This window comes from Venturia canescens, chromosome 7 (genome assembly GCF_019457755.1).
Source record: "Venturia canescens isolate UGA chromosome 7, ASM1945775v1, whole genome shotgun sequence".
In the NCBI taxonomy this organism is placed as follows: domain Eukaryota; kingdom Metazoa; phylum Arthropoda; class Insecta; order Hymenoptera; family Ichneumonidae; genus Venturia; species Venturia canescens.
This window is the reverse complement of record NC_057427.1, coordinates 6,580,249-6,604,930: the sequence shown is the minus strand read 5'-3', so window position 1 is coordinate 6,604,930 and position 24,682 is coordinate 6,580,249. Positions and strand designations below refer to the sequence as shown.

The window sequence follows — 24,682 nt, the reverse complement described above, 5'->3', positions numbered from 1 at the left end:
TATTTCCGAATCGTTTGAAAAAGGCTTCTAACTATTTCCTCACTCGATTGTATGGATTTAAAAAGGGAACAAGGGTGAGACGAGAAGACTTGTGATTGTTCATAATTAGCGACGTTTTATTTTTGTTGCCTATCCCCATTTTTCTCCCATCCGTAAATGAAGCAGGAAGAGAAAAAACTAGGAAGAAAAAAGCCAAATAGTTCGTCACATTATTCGAATCGTGATTTGTATTTGTTCGTTTTTGTCCATTCGTTTTATAACTTACACACGTAACATTATTTTTTGCTCGTTTAATTATTTACAATGGCGTCAAATCGTTATGATATTACAAAGTAGCGGTCTTAAATCGATATAATATACGACGACGAGGGGGATGGGTGCGACGTGCACGATATATTCACTCCTTTTCGAACTTGCCTCATGTCTTTTTCTGCACATTTTTAAACCTTGATTTTGCGTCTTTTCATTATTGATAGTAATTATGATATTCATATTATATGTTTATAATTAATATAATGTTCATGTGTGCCCCTGTCATTTTGTGGCTTTTTCATTTCTTTCATTTCAATTTGACAAGATTTTTAAAAAATCATTTTTTTTCCTCTCCACTTTCACTACTTTGCTGCACGATCACAATAATTAATTATCATACATTAGGATTGTATACATGAAATATACACTCAAACAGTATCCTTGGAATCCTCACATCGTATCTTTTGTCCCATTCGACAAAAGTTTCATACGTGTTAATACATATATATATATATATTTGAATATATATAAATATGTATTTAATATGGAATGTAATTTCTACATATATTTATATTCAATGAATGATAATTGTGTACACATGGACTATTTCCACAGGTTGATCATGATAACTTTTTTCATATCTTTTGTCATTGAAAAAAAACGTTATGTCAAGTGAGCAGTATCGTGAGCTCGCAGGGGGGGGGGGGGGGTTTTACGGTACGTTTTATTGGACGAACCGCATGACGAACCGCCAGAACTACGAGAAAACGATCATTTCGCTTGCTTTTACACACTTATTTTTATTTTGTATTTTCAATCGTTGATGACACGTGAATTACTCGTAATGGTACAGATTAATATTAATCGTTACCCCAAGGAAAAAGCTCGGGCACACAGTCGTATATTTTTTCACATCTTTTCATTCATTCGTCCCACGTCATCGTTCAAGCATTCTGAATAATCGTGCACTTTATTCCTCGAGAATATATTTATATTTATTTATATATATATATATATATATATCTTTACACATATATATAATATTTTTATTTACTCATTAGAATGTGTATTTACAGATTTTTCTTTTTGTCTATCCGGCCAAGCACGGTCTCTTTTGATATGGATGATTATCAATTATTATTAAAATTTTTTTCTTCAATATCGACGACCATAATCATAATAATCATAATGATCTATAATAATGATAATAATAATAATAATAATAATAATATTAATACGATATTCGTTGCTGATACGATAGATCCGATGACTAATGGTACTTTTATTCGTAATGTAACGTAATATTAATGATAACGATAATGATGATAGAGCCAAATTTATTACTCGTAAAAATTCGATCGATTAATTGTCGAATTCAATGAATTAACGAGGCGGCTGGAAGTTATTGGGACTCTTTTATTTATAGGGGAATTTTGATCCTAGATTTCTGCTCGCCTAATTGCCACATTGAATCGATCAATGTACACAGACACAGTGATAGTTATCTGCATTGAAACTAGCGCGTGTCAGTTTTTCGTTTCGGCTTTCCTTTGTGTCACTTGACGCGTCAAATTCCTGAGAGCATCCACTCGTTACTTAAGAAGAGAAATTTTTTTCGGCATATTTGTTCGTTATACTTTAGCAAATTTGCTATTTTCTTGCATCGATATCGATGATAAATAGTTCGTAGAATAAAATGCTTTCGTCGAAGCATCATTCTGGTATTGAGAAAAGCAAAAATTGTTCTTATAAAGTAACGAAGATTTTCGATGGCACTGTAAATTTCAATCGGTCACTTTTGCACCCGAAGAATTCGTTTGGAAAATTATTATGCTTGAAAGGAAAGAACGACTCGAGGATCGTTGGATTTTTCAGGCCGTTCCAAAAAAATGTTTTCGATGAATTTAATACTTGGATTTTTTATGTCCCTTTTCAAAAGCCCTTCGCCAGTGGGAAAATGTTGAAAATGCCACTCACGTATACGTGATAATCGCTGGAAGGATTTTTTTACGTTTCTCGGTGGATGCTGAGCTCGGTGGATTCCATGGTTCGCGCGAGATATTTTTACATACACGAGCGGGGTTGGTAGGGGGGATTTTTGTCCACGAATGGTGAAAAATGATTCACGATGAAATGTTGGTAGTTTTAATGCAGAAAAAACGATGTGCCGATAGATTTGATTTTTTTTTTACGTACATGCTGAGGGTATGGGGAATGAAAGCGACGAGAGAATGAAAAAGCCGAAGCGAATTCTAGCATAGACTGCCGCAAAAAATCCGATTCGCTTAACCGGGCTAATCTTTTTTGTTTTGTTTTTTTTTTATTTTTCTTTTTTTCCACGAACTTCTCCAACCTTTCGAAATAGCGAGAGATAAGCGGAAGGAAAAAGAAATATGAATGAATCGGGGCGAAAGTCGCGAACGTCGAAATAAAAAATTTTGCACAATCAGCAACGCCGAAGTTTCGTTTTTCGAAGGATAAAAAAATATTGGGGGAAACAGCATTCAATGGGAACAGATGAATCGGAGTTTCGTCATGACCTAGGTAATTTCCACAAATTACCTCAAGTTAATGAAACGAGACCTCCTGGTGTTCCGAGCTTCGACAGGTTTTCCCACTGACACAGCGCAGCCTCGTTACTCGAACCGTCTCCAAACGCTTTCCCGATCGTCACAGTATCTCACTCTTTGCCGTGACAACGGGGAAAAATAATTCGAGAAGTCCAGACGATTTTATACGATCATCTGGTTGGTTTTGTCCTTAGGTTCCTTGAAGGATTGACGATCGGAGTACAATAAGGACGATCGTAAATGTGGAGTTCTTTGATCGATCGGTGGATAGCCAGCCGGGCTGATCCGACGATGCTGAAAAACGGGTCTTTGATGGTTGTGCTGCCAATGCTGTTCGCTCTCGTAGTCTTGGACGTTGTTGTTTTCATAAAAGCGATTAGATTTGGGGCGTTGGTGGCGCTAGACCATCGCTTGGTACTTTTGATCCGGTAGAATGTAAGCGTCGGAGGAATCGCCGGGTGAAGAAGCGGCCATTTCGTTAGCTGACGCTGGGTTGAGGTGGTGATGGCCAAGATGGGACATGGACGAGGTTAGGGTCATGTTGTGATGATACTGTGGATGGTGATGATGATAATTGCTCTGGGGACTGTGATGCATGTGACTTATCTGAGTCTGATAATAGTCACCGGAAGCGTATGGATTTTGATAGGCATTATAGGCGGTTTGTCCTGGATAACATTGGCTCGGGTTTACGGAGCCGGGTGATGCGGAGCTCCATGGAAAACCGTATTCACCGTGATGTATTTGATTCATCGGGGGTGGATAAGAGGAAGGTGGCAATTGGCTCGATCCCGGGGTCAATGGCGGGGATGGCGTCGTCAAAGCGCTGCTTGCTCCGCTGCCTCCGGTCGGTGTTGCGCCTAGTCTCGGATACGTCGAATTGCTGGTTATCAAGGGTGAGTTTGGTCCCGGCGCTTCCTTGCCGCGTGGTGGTGAAGCGGGCGAGGCTCGTCGATTGTTCGCCGACTGGGAGGATTGCATCTTGTTCGCGTTGTTATTCTGCGCTTGACTAGCCCTCGGCGAGCCTTTCGGGGTCGAGGTTTGTTGTTGCTGTTGCTGTTGCTGTTGTTGCTGTTGCACTTGTTGTCTGCACTTTGCCCGTCGATTTTTGAACCACACCTGCAACCGAGCGAAAACACGAAACCCCATTTATCAAAAGATTCTCTTCAATTTGTCTGCCCATCATTTTATCGAATTATTAAAAAACGAATGAGGTTTTTACAAAATGGCCTTTCCTCTTAACAAAATCGCCAACTCTCAACGACTTTCAAGAATCCTTTCACGTGTGTACAATAAAAAAAAAAGCGAGAGCAATAGCTCCATATCGCTTGACGGAGCAAATAAGAAAGACTCCGTCGCCAATGTTCGCGACGACGCGGCAAAAGGGAAGAGCCTGCGGGGAGTTAATCGGCGCAATGGGAAAGTAATCGGGGGCGGATGGGCGTAACGTTTCATTGAATTTCAACAATAACAGAATTCCCAGCGCCGCGGCACGGGGCCACCCCTCGTAGTCTTTGCTACGAGCTTCCTACATGCCATGTAACATTCATACGCCATATACAATGTATTTTCTCATATATAAATGTATGAACATACATATATGTGGGGAAAAAGAGCGGGAGGGGGAGGAGAGAGAGCAGCAGTTCTGGGGCCTGGTATGCTCGAGTACCCCCGGGGATATTCCTCGTGGTTCCTCCACCGTTGTAGACTTGCGGTATACACACGACAATATATATATATATATGTATATATAGGACACGGGAACATAACCGTATAGACGAGAATCAAAGCTCCATTATATTACGCGAAGCGAGATAGCGGAGTCCTGAGACTCGTTGACAGGGATGAAGACCCAGTGACGAGAGATATGCACACACATACACACACACTCACACACTCACACACAGACACGAACCCACTTATATATTGGAAGAAAAGCACGAGCAATGATTCGAGATCGAAGGGCCAGCGAATCTGACTCTCCTCGTCCCTCTGGTCTTTATAAAAGCATGAAAACCGAAAGAGATGGCGACGAGGGGGATGGGGGTTGAAATAAGGGTCGTGGTTACCTATACCCACGCAGTGGCGTTACTGTAACAACAAACATACGCGTACCTACCAAGGGAAAAAGCAACAGCCCTTCTTCACTCTACGATTTATTCGGAGACGCACATAGGTTTATACATACGTATATTTGTACGTGGGCCTATGTGAGCATGTATGTGTTTGGATGGATGCCGCAACCTCGCGAGAGTACTCCCCTGTAATCCCGGAACAATGTGGCGAGGGGTGCGATCCTATGAATCTATGCTTGGCCTTTAAAAGCGTGCCCACCCATTCTCTCTCTCTCTCTGTCTCGATGGTTGCACAGATTATTATTCTTATTATTTATTTTTTTGTTGTTATTGTTATTATCGTTTTTATACAACATTGGTGTCGTTATCATCGAGGTAGAAGCTCTCGCATTGCTCAAATTATAGAAATATAATCGCTTCATGTTTTTTCATATTTTTTTGAATAATAGCTGATTCGATGGTATTAAGGAGCGAAAACGATGAGAAAGCAATTGAATTATTTGGGATATTGTTCAGCCACTTTAAATGACAGTAAAGTTGGTGCATGTTCGTATTATTCATTGACGGAAAGGGTTTTAAACACATGGAAAAAGAGCCACGAGACAAGAATCATGTTGGCGGATGACGAAAGGAAGGAGGAGGGAAAAAAGAAAGACCGAGCCATTATCACCCTGTGTTTACACAGCGACACCCCTCGGCCCTTCTGAACGTCACGGTGTCAAACTCAACGCCATATATCTTCTACCAACGACCAAGTCTTGCAACTCTGTGTATATATTTATTATGCATTAAGCTATGGCTTACGTATGTACACATATATGCTTGCAATGGCTCCATTTGGATGCCAGCTTTTCGAAATACAGCTGAGTTGGAGCAAAACAAGAGTGAAAAATGGTCTCTTTTCGCACTGATTCGAAAGATCTAGTGGAGTTAATGGAAATGAGGAATATTTTTAGTGCCCTTGGATTAAAATGGTGGTAACTGATGTTTCCCTTTGGAAACATCTCAAATGTGCTGGCTGCAACTCTCATTTGTACTCGGAACTGACTCTTCGTGGAAGAAGCTCGAAAATGGTGACACCTTATTTGCTCATATTTTTCCTCGAAGTTTTCTTTCTACGAGCACACTACGCATCAGTCTCGTAGCTTTTCCAAAATCCCAAGTAGGTGCGAAAATTTCACCCCCCGGTATTTCTCAGGGTTGTGTCAATATACCGAAATGTCATCGAGGACAGCTGCGTTGACATTATGATGACAAATTTACTCGACTGTGTTTGCATATCATCGTTTTGTAACGCGGGCAAAAGAAAATATGTTCGGCGTCGCTTTCCGTGCGTACAAATCTTACTTTTCGTTTCTTTCATCAATGATCGGTACGATGACGACTCGAATTTTAGGATGACATTCCCGACGATGAAAATTTTCAAACAAAATCTTACGCAGAAATACCCTCGATTCTTCGTGGACGAGCTCGCATTCGGATGACAATTTTATCGAACATTTTTATCGAATTGTGCCGATCTGATTTCGCCAAAAATCAAACACGAGATTAAATAGCGATGTGAAAATAATCATCCTCCTTCGAAACTTCCTGAAAATCGTTCCCACTCGCTCGCTCCCTTTTTTTACCAACTAACTTTTTATCGCCAGCGATCTCGATTTTTCACTTCGCCTTTTTTTTTCATTTTACGACGCGATCGAGCGCGCAGCTGCGCAATTCCCTCATTCGCATCCGCGTGCAGACAACTGTGGTACAGAGACCGTCCTCTGTATACACACACGCATATATACATGACGCGAAATAGCGAGTGTGTACGAGCGCGACTAGGTTCTCTCGTGCAGGGGCTATAATCCACGAACAAATCAACTGGGTTGCTGCCATGTTGTTTCCCGCACATTCTCTACATATATACACACAATAAACATATATATCTAAACTGAAATTCTCGCCCCTCGATATTATTCGTACGTACGAAAGTTCGGGAGCCAACAGCAGCGAGAAACACAAACGTACACGAGCCAAAGAGTAGCGTATACAAACGAATATATATAGGCGCGTCCATAAATTTATATGTTGAAGAATTCACGAATGAAGTACATGAAAATTTAACCCTTGCCCTAACAAACCCTTTGGTTTTTCGGATCTACGTTCACCCTTCACAGAATGCGAACTTTTACGCTTGTATCGCCTCTCGTGCTGCTATGCACGCTTTATTAGTAATGCAGCTTTCCTCCGATACTCACAATGGCTTAACTGTGCTCTAAACAGTCTTGTTTTTTTCACCTCAGTGTCGTGGCTTCTCTTGATTCTCTTTTATCAGCTTTCCTTTCCATCGATTTCTGCGTGTTTTTTTTTTTTTTTTTTTTTTTTTTTATGATTTCCCGATGGTTTTGACGCTGGGCGCGAATTTCTAGAGTGGCTGGAACTGCACGTCGCAAATACTTTGCGGTTCAGACACAAAATTACCCGCCTCTAATTTTTGGTAGTGCAATTGACACGACATTTTGGGACTCCTCCAAGGATTGACTTGGTGTGATTTTGCTTGAAATTATTCTATGGCACAAAGACAAAGCTTTCGCGTGTTGCGCATTCGTGGCGAAAGTTTGACGAAATAACTGGGCTGGTGATGACGGGATAGGCGAGACTCGCCCGATACTATCCGCAGGGTTGTGTAAATACGCTAAATCTCCGCGACGCTTGCGGAAGCACGAAACTTTGGTCGGGGCGGGCTCGGCATGGGCATATCAAACATCGAGAGGGAACGCGCTCTTTCAAGGCGCGCAACATCACACCCCCGCGTGGAACTGGATTCGTGTCGTGTGAAGGAAAGGTGATCGATTCGGGGAATATTTTTCTTTCTATATTTATACATTGTATTGTTGGATATTAACGCAGTTGGAAGGACGATGCCGAATATTTCACGGTGGCGTACAACTTTATTATAGAAGTGCATTATCCGGTGCGTGGGGGACTGAAAGTTTCCGTTTGATCGAAATGGTTTGAGGGATGAAATATTTAGAATCGAGCTTTCTTCGTCCGACTGTGAGTAACGCACGTAAATATTTTGAGATGAAGAAGCCAAACGTTATTAAATAACGGAATATTTCAGATAATCAGGTTGACCCCACGATGCAGAACGAATGTTAAAATATTCCCGAAAAATATGTAGCTATCGATATCGTTCATTGAATTATTTATTTTTACCTGCACTCGTGATTCCGGTAGACTGATCTTCATGGCGACTTCCTCACGCATGAAGATGTCCGGGTACCTGGTTTTCGAGAATAGTCCTTCGAGGATGTCCAGTTGCGCTCGGGTGAATGTCGTCCTTTCTCTCCTCTGTTTGCGCTGATTCATACCTGTATTTTAAAGCAACAGAAAAGTAGAAAGGGGAATTGGATAAAATGGTCTGATCGTAACGACAATTTTTGTTTCGCAAATAAACAATTTATTTAAAAAATCATTTTCTCCGCATGCTCGAAATCTAAGCGAAGAGGAAAATTGGCCCGAAAATTCTCTTCTGTTTCGTCGCTATCTCGCCGCTTTTTGTGCAAGCAATTGTTAGAAGATACAGAGCGTTGCGGACCCGCGATAGCATAATTTTCAACTATACACGAATACGTGTGCGTGTGTGTGAGTGCGCCTAGGGGTAGAACGAGAACCGCGCCCTTAACATCCTTCACAACCTCATGTTGTATACAGTAGCGCTTGTATAGCTCACGTACGGTGTTCTCGGCAAGCAACTAGCACCAGCGAGAGAGCTCCTGCCACGAAGAGAACACGGATCCTCCTGGACCAAGAGCCTCTCTCGTCCTCGCCATCAAGCCCTCGCTCCGTGTGCTCTCCGCTGCTCTCTCTGGCTCGTTTCGGGACCCACGTAATCCGCTTATACGCGCGCGGGGCGATCGTGGTAGAGGACAAGGGGTTGGGGAAGGGGCGGGGGGGGGGGGAGGGGAGTTGAAGACCGAGGGGGAGTCAACACAGAGAGATGAAGTCGGGGCAGGGGGGAAGGGGGGTCAACGCGCAGGAGAACACTCACGAGGCTATAGAAAGAGAGAGAAGTCGTTTTTCATCTCACTCGTTCTTTCCATCAGCTGCCTCCCTCCTCCCTCTCTCGAGCCCCTCGCAAATGTCTCCTCATCGTCCTCCATTCCGCGGGATAATGCGTGTGTGTGCCACGGTCGCGTTTTCGTTTTATTTCATCGGGCTCGAACGCACCGACGTGATGCTCGAGGAAAAAAAATCATAATAATAATAACGATGACGATAAAAGGAAAAGAGAAAAAGGGAAGGAAAAGGCTACGAGAAATAGACGTCCCACGTGTCCAATAAGTATGATACATGTGTAGGGTGCTTTTTTTTGCTGAAGATGGAACTGTTGACGCGAATGGAATTGTGGAAAAATTGGTTTCGCTACTTTTTTCCGACATGCGGGGTTTATCCGGGGATTTGAAAATTAGTAATTTCGAGTGTTTTCTTTTCGAGTCGATGGGTTCGTTTCGATCGCTGCACTGAATATTTTTTTGGAAATTCACTTCCGAAAGTTTGGCAGTCGTTTGTGTACTTTCTCCCAGTAGAAAATTCATTTATTTTTTCATCTGGATACTTCGGGTATTCATAAGTATTTTTTATTTCTTTATTCCGACTGAGCGTCAAATAATAATTACACGAGTGCGAAATGAAAAATGGCAAAAAGAACGGGCAAACGTATTTCTTCGAGCTACCGGCGACACAGTAGCTTCGAAACAACCTTTCGGCGAATATTATCCCTATACATAAATATATACATTTATATTTGTGTGTATATGAAAAGAGAAACGTGGAATGGAATCAGAAGAGCTGAATCTCGTCGGTTCTATTGAAAGCGAAACTAATAAGATGGAGGTCTCTTGTGCGAATACGAAGGCGCGTCGAATCGCTGCCACGAGAGTGAAGAAAGAGAGAGCGAAAGTGAGAAAGAGAAAGATAGGAGAAAAAATAGAATTAAAACTAGACATTTTTCGGATAAAAAATGTCCAACGAGTAGGAGTGAGAGAATATGCAAGGAAAAAAATAAAAATGAGCTGCCCTTGGGGGCTTGGATACGTGAAATTTTGTCTTACTCTGCTAGACATACCAAAGCCTATTGGAAATTTAAAGCGAGTGATTCCTGAATGATAAATTTGAAAATCCTATTAGAATGGCGACGACCGAATTCTTGAGACGAATGTGTCGCCTTGCGAAAGAGCGATGGTAATAAATCGTTAGAGAACGACGAAAAACGATCGATCGGTAAAGGCGCGTTATTTTGAGTCGCAGTGATTATGTATGCGCCAGTTATGGATGTAAATACACGTAGAATAGAAAGATGCATTGCCGATAAAGAGGAAGAAAGAGGAGGATAGAGAAAGAGCGTACAAAAAAAGTAGGATTAAGGAGGCTAAAGCTCGGTTGGATTTACAAGCGAGGAAAACGGGAGCGACGAGAAGAGCGATCTTTACTCTTGGGTGTCTCCTCGCTAACGAACCGGTCGAGTGGGCTTCAAAGAGATTCTCTTTTATTTATCTTTTTCTATTCTGCTGGCTTCTTGGTGCACAACGAGGACAAACAGCGGCTACAAGAATCATCGCTCGTGGTTGCCGTAGCAGCACGCCACAATGTCGCGCACATCAGAAGGATTGTAGATCTCTTTCGAGATATCGCGACTTCGAGATCGTCTCCTGGTGAGGACAAGACGGGTGGGGAAGACGTACACGAATTCTTCGTATTCTCTTTCGGTCTGTTTTCCCCTCTCCGAGGGGAACATTGCACTGACAAGCGGATAGTTGAGGTACTCGGAGGTCTAGCTAAAGGCGGTGTGGTTGTCAAATTGTCTGGGGTTACAAAAATGTGTTCACCAGAAGTCATCGATCTGTCAGGATGGGCGCGACTATCGTCTTCATCGAAGTATAGCTTCATTCATTGTTATTTTCGCCGTAGTCATCCGGATCGATGAATTTCTACCAACGGCATTTAACTTCGAGTCATTTTTCTGATCCGCTCCTCCAAGAGTATGAGATTGTCGCGTGGGCGTCCCGTCGGCTCGCGATGCGCGTGGAAAGCGAAATTCCAAGTCATCGAAGGCCCGTACACCGGAGACTGGCCGCCATGTTCCATTGGGACGGGGAGGTACGGGCGGCGAAGACAATAGACTTGTGTGGGCGGCCATTTTATGTGGTCCCGATGCAGGAGTTGCTTCTATTGTCTCAAGCATTACACATTATTACGAATATAAGGATCCTTTCGAGGAGGAAACTTGCAGTTGAAAGCACGGCAAACGACGGACTTTCTCTTTTGACGTGAAAAATTGTGAGCCAGTTCCCTGACGGATCGGATCCTAATATTTTTCCTGAAAGAGCGCCATTTTGCAGCCGGGATTGGAGTCCTAAAAATGGACGCCCGGTGAACGAGGCTCCTCCGATCGAGTCCCTCTTCTTCGGGGTTTCATCCCCCCCCCCCCGAGTGTATATCACTAACGGATTTTACCGAGGCGTGATAAATCGCGAAAATAATGTGGAGGGTGGTTTTCCGATGGTGGGGTAGCTGGAGAATTCATGGGAGGGTTGGAAATACGAGGCTCGTAGGAATTTGCACTTCACGCCGTTCTTTCTCTGTGTTGACTGTTACGAGGCCAGAAGTTACGAGGCCGTCTGGTGCGGCGATGGTGCCGACGGTGGGCTGCAGGGGTCGCGAGAAAGATCGGGCTCACGCGTCGACCGGCAACCCCTAATGCCTTGGCAAACACCCGCTGGGGTACCCTGAGTATGATTCGATTTATTATCGTCGAGAGCTTCGACTATACATCTATATACGCGTCCATATAAAAAGAGAGGCTGCCAGGATACACCGAGAGAAATGGCCATGATACAACCCTCAAATTCGTCCCCGTAAGGTCATTACTCTCGTTGAAATTCTCCCGTCGTCTGGCTCATTGGCCCGCAACAAGATCAGACACAAAAGTCCCGCTCTCCTAATACACAAATTCGTTTTCTTTTTATTGGATCCGTTAGCTCGGCTTATATCATTTCGAGCATTTCCCATGGCTTTCCTCAACTATACGATACCACAACACGAATACATCTGTGAGTTGAATATACGTGCTTTGACATAAACGTGTTTTGATCACGTGTGTCCAAACGAGAGTGATTACTTTATCGAGTCAATTGAATCTTCCGATCGTTCAGAGCTTCGGGTTAATCGAGCTGAGCAGCCGAGCCGATTGGCTAATTCTAATAACCTGAACTCGAAAAGAAATGATTTGACTGGTTTACAAGCAATAAATATAATTTTGAGCTCTCATCGCGTGTTATGGAACGTACATTAGAATCAAGAAGAAGTTGAAGCGGACGAAGGTGGCAAGACGGAAAGGAAAAAAGCTTCCAACCGAAGATACACGGCGCAAGCCCGAAGGGAAAAGAGGCAAAAATAGAAGACGTTAGTCGCTTTCGCAACTGCTTAAATATTCATAGAATTCGAGATTCGTTGAGAGGGTGCAAACGTAAGAAGAGGAAAAGGGAGAAAGAGACAGACCGGAAGTTCGGTCTCGTTTCGTGGCTGGGCCATATCGAGGATTTGTCACAAGAACGAACCAACGACAGCAAATATATACATACATACATGTGCACTCGCACAGCATGTCTATATTTTAGTGCACGGGAATGGAAAGAGGAAGAACGAGGAGAAAATCGAAAATTAATTAAAACCTAAAACGAGGGGTTGATGGATGCGGACGTTGTGCAGACGGCCAAGGGACTTTTGTCTTTCTCTCTCGCTCTCTCTCTCTCTCAGTTTTACTCAGTGACACTACTGTTGGATTATTCGAGGGGCCGTGGGATGAAGGCACGTGCGACGACAGCTAACCTAAAAGTGAGATGAGGGGTTTCGCGCAGCATCAACTCGCTTCGTGGGCTACAAGAAGAACGTTCCGAGCGAGACCAGACTTTCTCACTCTATCGTCGCATAAATATTGCTCTGTCTCCGGCTCTCTGACTCTCTTTCTCTCCTTCCTTATCCACCTCTCTCGCCTAAAAGGCCATCAGCTACGAAAACATTTCGTCTCAACTTTACTTCTCTCGCAGAGATCACTTTATATCACACGTATCCGCATATATAAATATATAGTCCATGATTCGAGAAGCGAGAAAGAAACGCTTGAAACTGTCGTCGCTAATTTACATGCGAAGCGTTTTTTCTCCTTTGGCGAATCAGTTTTTGTGAGTGCTTCCAACATCCGTTTGTTCGGCATCAATTATGGAGCGATAAAATGTTGGCATCGGATTGCCAATCGCTAGACCACTATCATCTATTCGAGTTCCCACATAATATCGATAATTAACGATAAAATTGAATATTTTATATCATTCTAACTTTTTCTCACACGAAATAATTATTAGCTTTCCTACCCGGAGTTCTCTCGCTTTCAAATGAATTCAAACAACGAAATGTTGGAAATATTACACAACAGAATTTCTAACCGTGAATCAGTGCCAAAACCAGTACGAATGAGAAAAACTCACGTAGCTTGTACAAAGAAAGATCAAATGCACTATGAATTCCCAGAGGAAATGAGCGTTGGCTAATTTATATCGGAACCGTCGCAGCCCAGGGGGCAGGCTAGAAGAAGCGCACGCGTCGCCTCGTGTCGGCCAAATGATTTCAAAGGAGAAGAACATGAAAAGAGGACACGAATTGGCATCGAGTGAAAATTAATCGGCCGATGAGTGAATATGCATAATGTATAAGTAAATTTTGAACCCGGGTGGCCGCCTCCGTCTCGAGCACATTGTCTTCTAAAGCAGGATGGAGGGAAAAAATAGAAGCTGTTTTTATTAACAAGAATGTCCTTCGTTTCCTCACTGAAAGATGAGAGTGGAAACGAACACCAACATACATCCGGGACGAGAAATAAGACTGCGGATATTTCCATACGCGTTTGCACATACCTGTGTACACGTTATGTATTTATAAACGTTCATGAATACTTTAGTAAATTGTACATTCACGAGTATACGGAGATCAGTAAAGTACGTTTAATCGGATGAGTTTTGTGTTACGAGGCTAACCGATGCCTTCCGTCCTAACTCTCTGGTTGTACCGACGGACAAACTTGCCTCCACGAAGCCAGCAGCTTGTCGCACATTTGCTGCTCTTCTCCTCGAGCGAAAAGTGCTCACTACTCGGACTCGGCACTACTCAAAAGTCTGTTCCTTTGGGCAGTCTGAAGATTGTAGGGCGACAAAAGGTTCCATGCATTTTTGAATTCAGCTTGTCAAATGGTGTTGGAAAAAGGTTTTTCTAAACGGTTGGCATGAAACGATGGAGCAAAATCAAACGCTTAATTAAAGGTTTCGCGAGTAAATTGGCTTCAGGTTAATGACGATTTGAACGAGGACATAAAACGACGCTGTTTAACAATTCTTATAAGCAGGGAGAATCGATTGAGTGGGCGTACGCGAAAGAAAAACAAAGAGACAACGAAGTATCGAAGGAGTTGAAAAAACAAGCACAAGTTATGGGAGTAATTGGTAGGCCTGTAGTACGAAATTGATACATGAGAAACGGAAGCAAGTGGAGCGTGAGAGTGGAGGCTGTTATCTCGTATTTTGTTCCACGGGGGATGGTTATACGTGACATTTCACTCAAGCTCGAGTGTTTACCCTACAATTAGGCCTAGATTTGTATTTGGTTACGGTAGCACGTTCTTCGCTTCAGCCTCCCCCTCCCCTCGAACGTATATATAAACAATTTGCTTGTACTTCGCACTCCCTAAAACCCTCTGCGAGCCCCCTCAGCCCCCTGAGGCAAGATCACCAACGAGGAAAAAACCACCCACTCGATACAAGCCGAGTTGTGACACGCGTCGCTCGCCCTTATTTGTGCTTTTTTTCTTCCCTCTCAAGCTATCCCCTAACATTTTCTTCTAACCGTGGCTGAGTACCATAAAGATTTCGGCTTCGAAATTCCGTGTGTGGTCACTCGATCCTTCCTACAACATTATTCCGTTCCTCTCACTTGCTCTACGATTTCTCTCGCTTGGTGGCGGCACGTGCAGCGCCACGCGACCACCCCCTTAACCTTCCGACGAATAATTGAGTGATTGGAAGCTTCTATTCGATGTATAGATATATTCATAACTGTATTTGTACGGATAGATCGCTTCGACAGGTTTATTATGGTAGCTTATCGGGCGAGAAAACGGCTCACGATGTTGCGAAAATACTCCTTAACGATGCTCCCTGCACGCCGCATTCTTTTGGATACTTCAATGATACCGTTTTTCGCGGTTATCAACATTTTTTCTAGGATATTAAGGCAGTTCGTGCACGAAACGATTTTCTTGAAATTTACACAAAGTTTCAATGGGTAGTCGACTGACACGCATATCAAATTTTAAAGGCTTCATCTTATTGGTTATTTAGTTAAACGTGTTCAAATATGAAGAAGAATACACGGGGGTGCAGGGACTATGCATAAAAAACCCTTTATTTTTCCATACAACGAATGAACGCTTTTTAAATAAAGATGTAATAAAGATATGTTACGTTAGAGATTGAACGAAATTGGTAGCGAGCACTCGTGCAACCTCACATTTGCTTATTTCGGCATTTTGTTTCTTCATCCCTTGGGCCATTCCTGTCATAGTCTTCTGTCTTTTTATTAATAGATACTTTTTCCTCGATCCATTTCCCGTTGTGTTTTCCCTTTGTGCTCTCTAATGCGATTTTTAACATGAAAAACTATAGTATTTTAGCCAGGGACGAATGAAATTTCGGGTTCAGTTAGTGACGGATCCTCGTTCAATTAATGACTTGTAATTTCATTCACCAAAAAATAAGTTGAAAAAATTTATTTACAACTTTAATTAATAACTCTGAAATTAATTTAGAGTGACAATATCTTTAATTAGGAAGTAAAATTGTTTTCTCAATTTTTGAAAACTTGCAGAACTGCTCGAAAATGTAAGGAAAAATGAAGACTTTGATTTGCCAATGTATTGGTCTTGATTGTGCAAAGTGTCATTTTCTCGAAGATTTATTTGTAATTCAAGACTCGAATATTGATGCTTGAAATTTGAATAATGAATGATGAGTTCGCAAGCACTCTATATTTGTACAAAAATTTGAGCTGTCAACAGAATTCATGGTTTACGAGGTCAATAGAAAATGACGACCTGCACTGAGATAGAGGAATAACATACATATAAAAACAAAGTCAAACAAGTGCGAAAATTCCCACGAAATGATTCAAAAAAGCCATCGTTGTTCCAGCCCTGCAGCTACGAAATTTTCTTTCAGGGTGCGAAAATCAACGAAAACTCAACGAGAGCTTTCAACGTCAGGTTACCGCCTCCCCCGGTCGCTTTTTTTTATCATCCCTCGCACACTCTGCTTTTTCTACAACGTAGCACAACATTAGGGGTGAATATATATGTGGCGGAAAATGTTCGGAGGCTTAAGGGAGCTTGGGTGAAACCAAAACTGTGTCTGTTGCTCTGTAACGTGTCGACTTTTGAATAAAATAAACCGAAGTAGATTCATTTTCGTAATTTTCATAACATGCCTTGCAACAATATTCGAAAAATCGAAGTATTTTAAGAGTTATAAAAGAAAAAAATAAGAACACAAAAATGTAAATATTTCCAACGTTTTTCATTGAATTTTTTCTGAAATTTCATTCAACTGTTGGATACAATCCAAGACTAGATGATACTTTCGTGGTTTTCGGGAACGAGGATTTCCAATCTGTTCTGAATAATAATCTGCAAGATTAGTGGACCGATGGACCACTTTGAGATTAATACGTACAACTCATTGTCCTCTCCATCTGACGATGGTGATTTTTGACATTCGCGTACGCCAAGTTCGTCGTAGATGCTTTTGAATATTTACACACGTATATTAATGAAGTAGAAAGGTGAAAAAGGGAGTGCAGGGAAGGGAGAGCAATATAGCAGAGATGGAAGGAAAACGCTAGTCTGTGCTTCTCGCGAGAACGGATCCGTGTTTCCATGGAAACTCTCTCGAGTTACCTTTCTCTCCCTTCTCTCTCCCTCTTTCTGCGTTCTCTCTTTTCCTCGCGATTCAACGTCGGTTGGTCCTGCACGGCCTGCTGCCACCCTGATAAGCGGCTTACTATCGTGGCACTCTCCTCTTCACTTCTACATCCTCCTTCCCCGTCTCTTCGTCTCTTCTTGTTGCGAGCAGCCATCGCTATATCAAACTAACCCTAGGCAGGAAAAGAGAAAAGGGGGAGGGGAGAGAGGGAAGGAGAAGGAGGGGAAGGGGGAGGCAGAAATGAGGGATAGAAATGTACGAAGAGGTGCAGAGAACCTCGATATATATCTTTACTCCCTCCATTCACCCTTTTCTATCCTCTCGACTCCATAGGCCCTCACAACCCTCAGTACTTTTTCCGACCCACCCTTTCGATTCGGTTCTCCCTCTTTCTCTTTCTTCCTTTCCTTTCTGTCCCTCGTTTTACATTAAGCTCCGCCACTTCTCCCTCTCCCTTTCCACTTTTCGTTCCTTCTTCTCTTTCCCTCTTTCCCAATTTATTTCTCTTTTTTCTCGGTCCCTCTCTTCTTCCCTTTTCTCCAGATTACTTCTTACTCTGCATTCAGAATACATGCGCTAGCTATTCCCTAGGAGCGCGTGTAGCTCCGGCACAGATGTAGACGGAGAAAAGTAAATGCAAAATTGTGTATTTTTGAGCATCCACTCGCGAAACCTTTTCTTCGAGAGAAGAGGGGCTTGATGTACCGGAAAGGAGAAAAATTGCTCGAGACACGGCTATCGGGGGAGGGGAAGTGTTCGCGGAGGAAGGAAGGAGGAAAAATGGAAGTACGCGAGCGGAAGAAAGCCCGTGGAACAAAAGTATTATATAACAATACGAGAATAAGGGTGAAAACTCGAAGAACGTCGGAGAAAGAAAAATCACCGTAGCGCGGTCGATTAGCGTGAACCTCGTTGAAATTTTTGTCACAATGAGCCTTTTTTTCTCTTTCTCTGAAATGGAGCAAGTCACGTGGAAATAAAAATTCACATTTTCCATTCGCTTGCTCGAAGAATAGAGAAGAACGATTCTCTCGTAATAACACTGTGTTGAAAATTAACCCAACAGTGTTTTAAGAAATTCCTCAACAGTCCTGCAGTTCATAGACAAGACAGAATAAACGGGGAGGTGAGAAGCCTTGTCGTGTCACGTTTCGCACGAATATGGCTTCGATCGATGCATCGATTTGCATGAGGATCGATAAGCAACTCTCTGTATGTCGGCCAAATAGGGTCAGCCGCTACGAAATATAAGTGGAAAACTAATGATGCATGTGAAATCGCTGCTATAAACCTCTGTTCTCTGCCCATCGAAAAAAATGACTGCGAAAAAGTATTGAATTTCGTAAACACTCGCACATCGAGTCCCAACATTTCGACAGAGAATTTTCCGAACTCTCATAAGCCTCTGGTCCAATAAAAGGTAATAAAAGTGATTCCACTCGAGAGATGATTAATTCAACATCAATGATTCCAAGTAGCCCTGAATTCAACTGACTTCACCGATCAACAAATGTCTCCCAAGCAAGGAACTTCCGGTAAAAAATGCACAATTTTGAGTTACCAATTCAGGCATATTTTATGAGGAATTTCGTGCGCGATTGATCCAACTGGAGAACACGTACCTTGAGGAAAAGCCGAAAGTCCGTGATCGAGCGGGTGCGGATGCGGATGTCCATGTGTCGCAAGCGCGAAAGGCGATGGTAGCCCGGGATGTGGACCACCGGGATGTGGATGCGAGTGCGGATGTGGATGAGTACCAACCCCCATGGCTGGATGACTATGGGGATGATACTGGGCACTTCCGGTCGGGGCGCACGTGGCGCCCGCCGCCTTCAGATACCCCGCCATGTAGCCCGCGAGGCAAGCCAGCTCACCCGCCACCGCTGCACCCTTATCTCTCTCACTTTCGTTGACACCACCGTAACCACCCTCGTACCACCAATGTTGTTGCTGCTGCTGCTGTTGTTGTTGTTGATTGAGCTGCTGTTGTTGTTGTTCTTGGATTTGATGCTGTTGAATTTGTCGTTGCTGCTCTTGCTGGAGCTCCCGGTGGTTGTTGATAATATTACTGGCAACGATAACGTTGTTATTATTATTTTTGGACAACGTCGACGTCGACGACGTTGCCGGTATCAGTGACGTCGACGACGACGACGACGACGACGACGACGACGACGACGTTGGCGACGAATCCTTGAGCCTGAACTTCCTCGCACCCGCGTAATAATTCTCGTATTCCTCCACCTGAAAAATAGAAAATAATGAATTTTCAATTTCACATTGTTTACTGTTATCAAAGGTGAGTCAAACCGAAGGAAGAAGAGGAAAAGTAAATGGCAATGGCTTATCAAGTTTTTTTTAATTCATATTCGGTGAATTCTCTTTCAGGGTTAATCATACTACTTTCTTTATTGTGCCGGACAGTTCAAACGTCTGATTATTCATCTCGACTTTAATTGCATTTCCGTATTGTCCAGGAAGCTGTATCTACACCTTCGTTTGATTTTTTTTTTTCATCGAGTTCCAACACAGAACTTTGAACTTTCAAACCTTGCACCGAATACTTTTCAACGCTTGTAGAAATGGAGAAATACGTGAGCCGACGGCATTGGGACTTTCCGACGCGGACGTGCCTGCGCGACAATGGCAGAATTAGCATTATTTTTCTACGTATGGCCAAGCGCCGAAAACTATGGGTCCAGCAGTATTCTTCGGTTATATAGAGATACGGGACAATGCAGGCCGGAAGTGACGCTTGCTCATTGTTGAACAAAATGAGCAGAAGGGAAGAGGGTGGAATGCAAAACCCTTCCGTCTCTCAAGCAGAGACGCGCACGATTCGAGCCGAAGAACTCACCGATTTTCTCGAGGAATAATATCCGGGGTAATACGTCATGCACTTAATTTTCAAGCCCTAAAAGATTTTTTACATATCCAGTCCACCATGTCACAGCTTGAAAATTGTCGGATCGCGGACACTTGGAAAACAAACATTGGCACTCGCAGCTTGCACTCTTTCAATTTCTAACCCTCTTCATATCGATCCTTTGAAAGCGACGAGAAGAAAATCACACTTTGCCCAAACCGTTTTCACACGTGCATTGATATTTTTAATGTTTTGGCCTACACTCGGACGCGCGCACTAAGCACCGAAGTTTTTTTTTATGAATTTGAATCGCTTTGGTTTACCCGGCGTTCGATATGCATTGATCAAGAATTTCGAGGTTCCGACGAGAGACCGAGGAGACGGGCACGAATAACACGAACTACCGGATCGACTCGGTCAAACTGTGACCCGCACCACGGACGTGGGATACCTAAATAGTTTTCCCGGGCTCTGGGGAGCTGCACGACCAACCGAGAGAGAGAAAGAGAACGAAACGAGGGTCCTTTCCCGAAAAATGGGGGTGGGGGATCTCTTCGTGGGCCGACGAGGAAGGTGCCCGGAGAGGGGATTGCAACGAGACGACCCACGTGAGGTCTCGACGTATGAATGGCGCGGGGACTGACGACTCCAGCGACCCCAATTCCTAGTGATTAAAAGCGGAAGCTTCCCGTAGAACAAATCCCCATTAAAAGCCCACAGTTTAAACAATTTTATTCATTTTGCAATCGACGTGGGGCACCGAACCTTTCGACGAAACTTTAATTTTCATTGTTTTTTTTAAAATATCAATATCATTTTTCTCGAATCCGAGTTTTCTATCCAAATACAAAAACTTGGATAACGATTCTCTTCAAACACTTTTATTCTGTGTAGAAAATTATTTTCACAATTTGAAAAGCTCGATGAAGGATTCCCGCTATATTTTCACTCATTCGTATTGAAAAAGATGCTCTAATCCTAATTTACAAAACAAATATATCGAAAAAAAACCGAACCCAAGTACCCACACGCGCTCTCCGAGTCGCGTGCTAAACCGGAAATATCGAAGAGGTCCTAGCAGGATTATCCCACAGATGCGCGTCGGGAAACACTGAAGAGCAATTCTACTCTTGAGTTTGGAGGCTGCTAAACGCTTGGTTAAACAGACTTTATTTGTAAGTCGAGCTCGGGAGCATTTTTCAACCGACGAGGGGGTGGAGGTGCGACGCGTCATGTAAGAATAATTTCGGGGAAGAGATCAGTCCCAATGGAGTTGAGAAAAGGGTGTGGAAGGCTCAAACTAAGGAAAAGATGAGAGCCACCGCGAACAATACTGTCCCAGAAAAACGTTTTTTCTGTTTATATAAATATCGACTTAAATTTGTATATATTACATATGTGTACGTATAGATTAGCTAGAAGTTAAGGATATACGTGTGGTAAATATATGTAGAAGAGGTCGAAGCACGTGGTGGGTAGGTGGTGTTTACACGGGGGCATTATGGCGGATAATGTTTGTTATAGGCTTCCGCAAGGATAGCAGAAAGAGAGAGAGAGCAAGAGAGAGTGTATATCCTCTGCCGACATTAAAAGGCCAGCTTCGGTCGATCCGCTTATGGCGGATGAGGCTCAAATTGAGTAGTGAGAGATAGCAATCCTCTCTCTTGCTCTTTCTTTTCCTCTCTCTCTCTCTCTCTCTGCCTCTATATAGTCTTTTAGTGCAAATTGTGAAGAGCAACAGGAATGCAACAGCTCGTGCGATTGCTCAACTCGACCGAAAGAGCCTATAATACGACTGTCTATTTTACGTGTAGATAAACAGGAGAGTGTACTTTTGGTTAGGTTTCTTCCTTAATACCGCCACGAGTTGGCCTCCCCCATTTTCTCGCCACTACTTCATGGGAATTTGAACTCTCGGCTAGAACGAAATCACAGAATCCTCTGGCATGAGAATTCTCTCGATTATCGCTATTCCGAAGCAACATTACCACACCGTTTTGCACCCCCTGATCATCCCCCATTTATCTAGGCCTTATCGCTCAACCTTTATTTACGACATCCCCGAATTATTCTCTGCCTTATGTACTACGTTGTATTTTCATTTTGTGGGATTATTCAACGGGCTGAACTTAAGCGATCGCGGATTATTCTGCCTCGATTTTTTCGACTCCCTCCGCAGCAGTCTCTTGTCAACGACTCTTATCGGGGGTGACAAAAGTTTGTTCGGTTTTTGGATGAAGATTACTGTATTGGTTATTTCTATTATCCGATTTACCGAAACACCGTTTTTCGTGTTAACCGTTGAACTCTTTTTCACGATGACATCGCTTCCGCCTCGTTAAAAGGTCAAATGCAACGGGGCGAAACGTCCCGGAAAGAACTCCGCTCTTCCGACACTGAAGATACTTCCTGGAGGCGTTCTAAGTTACATCAAAGAATTCGCTTCGCTCGTTAAGATCGATAATCGATGCGCCCTCCTCTTTAGCCTTCTCGACTATTCTTTCTCTCATATACTTTACAGCTTTTTCGGTAAGGGCGCGAGGCAATAAAACTTTTCCGTTTCCAACACCGAGAAGAAAACCTCAGACGGGTAATATAATAGTGAAAATGTTCGCGAGCCCGAGAAAACGACCGCACGAAACCGCAATATTGTAAACCAAACTCCCTCGATTCAGCCCCTTCATTTCTCTCTCTCGCTCCCTCGCTCTTCATGTTTCTTGAAAAAGATAGTTCCGGGTCGTCACGCCGTAAGGTGTCAAAGAAAAAGGGGTGTAAAATATTCTTTCCTGCAGTACGTTGTGGACAACCCTTTCGAGAAATACTTCGAAATTTATGAGCTGCGTTTAAATCGACGCTTCTCCAATTTTTCAAAGAATTCTTCTGCTTTTTTACGCTGAAAATAAATCACAGAGATTTTCAAAAACCAAAGCTCTGAGATCGTCGTTTTTCTAGTTAATGTATTCGGATATAACTTTTATTGAAAGTCCCAAAATGCCATAAAGATAGACAATCGTCATTATAAAATAGATCGTTCGAAAAGATGCTTTGGAAAAAAAATATCTCGAGGCATTGGGATAGCAAAATATTTTCCACTGCTTGTTCTCGTCGTGGCAAAATAAAAATAAATAAAAAGTATAGTGAAATTACAGATGAGAAAAGTAAGTACGGGGTTTCGTTGAATGGGAAAAAAATGGCGACAATGCAGCTTCATCGAGTGGAGAACAAGGGTAGTTTGGTGAATTTGCCTGATGCACCTTGTAGGATAATACGAAGGTACACAAAACGAAAAGAAGCCTGGAACTCTTGTCAGTCGGAGTAGCCGAGAGTTTTTCGTCCTTTGTCATTGTGAAACGAGAGAGGCTTTTAAGACTAAGACTCTTTTTTGTCTCCCTCTCTTTTCCTCTTTCTCTTTCCCCTTGGAAAGCCATTTGAATTTGGTCTATAGTCGCCGTGGTTTTAGTCTCGTTGCAGGCTCAATCGTCCTTCTTCTCTTCCGTTCTCTCTTACTCGATTCGGCTCTCTCGTTGCGGGGGGCTTGATGACGCGGGCGTTAAGCAGTCCCTGACTAAAAAGACCCCCGAGGAGCACACGACTGTACGAGAGCAGGCCGGAAAATCGAGCCAGACAAGGATTGGGAAATCCCTGAACATTCTTGTCGCCAAGATCCTACCCTGTCTATTTTTTCTCCCTTTATCTCTTCTGTGTTTCTCACTGTGGCGTGTGCGAACGAGATTTTCCAAGGATCTTATGAAGACGCGATGTCGAGCTCTTTGTCGTCTCCAACGCCCTTCTGGGCATTAACTAACCATCGGTAAACATCGTTACGAGGGTGTCGTTCTCCTTGCGAGCGACAGGTAGCCGTGTCCCATCGTTTGAAAAACATCTCAAAACTGTCTGTTATTTAAACTCTTTCAGTTTCTTTGTCCAAACAAAGATCTCTACAAATTCCTTCCACTGATTACGATATTAGGCGTTTTGAGAAAAAAAAAATACAATTTTACCCACGACGTTAGTCCTGGTTCTGAGTAAAAATCAATCCATCGTCCGCGAGAATAATGATTTTTCGGATTTTTCCATCCACAGCGATGCTAAAATAGGCGAAAGTCGAGCACGTACAAAAATGGATACCCGCGTGTTTTCCGGTGTTTCCAGATTACGGGTTGGGAGACGAGGCCCGGGAGAGAGAAGGGACCAGATGGGGTGGCCACGAGAACTATACGACCTATAAACTCGCCCTGCGAGTTGTGGAGAGGAAAAAAAAGAAAACGCTTTTGGGAGTTTGCGCTCGACGAAAGTTCGTCCTCTCGCGGTTTTCGTGGCTCCGCCCTGTTCCATGTTTTTTATTCTACTTCCGTTCTGTGCCGTCGGCATCTCTCCATATTGCTGTGGGCCACCACCGCGATTCTTCGATCCTCGGCAGATCGTAATTCCCGTTTCCACAACAGGCGGACCAAATATGAGAAGAATCGAAGAAACTATATTTTTCGGAGCAATTATCGCGGGGGCGAGAATTTTTATCGCTCTTCCAGAAGCTAAATTGTTCGATGCACAAAACTTGATGCACAAAAACTCCACCAACCAGAATGAATGAAGTAAAAATCTCTCGGTTGTTTCACGGATTACCGAGATTTTCATTGAAATTGTAATTTTGCTTTGCAGTTTGAAGATTTCCACGAATACTGCACGAGCAGAGCGAGAGAAAGTTCTGAGGCTGCCCGTGCACTTTTATCTTCTTCTGTCTCGTGATCTGACATTGCTTGGAGAAAAAAGAGAAAAAGAAAGAGGAGGCGAGAAAAAAAGAAACGTGAACGCGGAGAATCGGTGGTGTGAAACTGTACACACGTATAT

The 24,682-nt window shown here is 43.1% G+C and overlaps 1 protein-coding gene across 1 annotated transcript; it reads right to left on the bottom strand.

Annotated features, from left to right (window-relative positions):
* Positions 1-209: 209 nt before the first annotated feature.
* On the bottom strand, positions 210-19,208 carry LOC122413528 (homeobox protein OTX2-B-like). The gene is made up of 3 exons (XM_043423941.1): positions 18,591-19,208; positions 8,102-8,256; positions 210-3,941 (listed from the first exon to the last, which is right to left on the bottom strand). The coding sequence occupies exons 1-3, from the start codon at positions 18,814-18,816 to the stop codon at positions 3,222-3,224; spliced, it is 1,101 nt and encodes a 366-aa protein (XP_043279876.1). The 5' UTR covers positions 18,817-19,208; the 3' UTR covers positions 210-3,221.
* Between the last annotated feature and the right edge of the window lie 5,474 nt (positions 19,209-24,682).

Excerpts from the sequence above, each read along its gene's own strand:
- LOC122413528 (XM_043423941.1), bottom strand. The coding sequence starts at position 18,816 with ATGGCGGGGTATCTGAAGGCGGCGGGCGCCACGTGCGCCCCGACCGGA. Across the intron at positions 8,257-18,590 it reads ACTTTCGGCTTTTCCTCAAG|GTATGAATCAGCGCAAACAG; the intron begins GTACGTGTTCTC and ends TTTAAAATACAG. Across the intron at positions 3,942-8,101 it reads TACCGGAATCACGAGTGCAG|GTGTGGTTCAAAAATCGACG; the intron begins GTAAAAATAAAT and ends GCTCGGTTGCAG.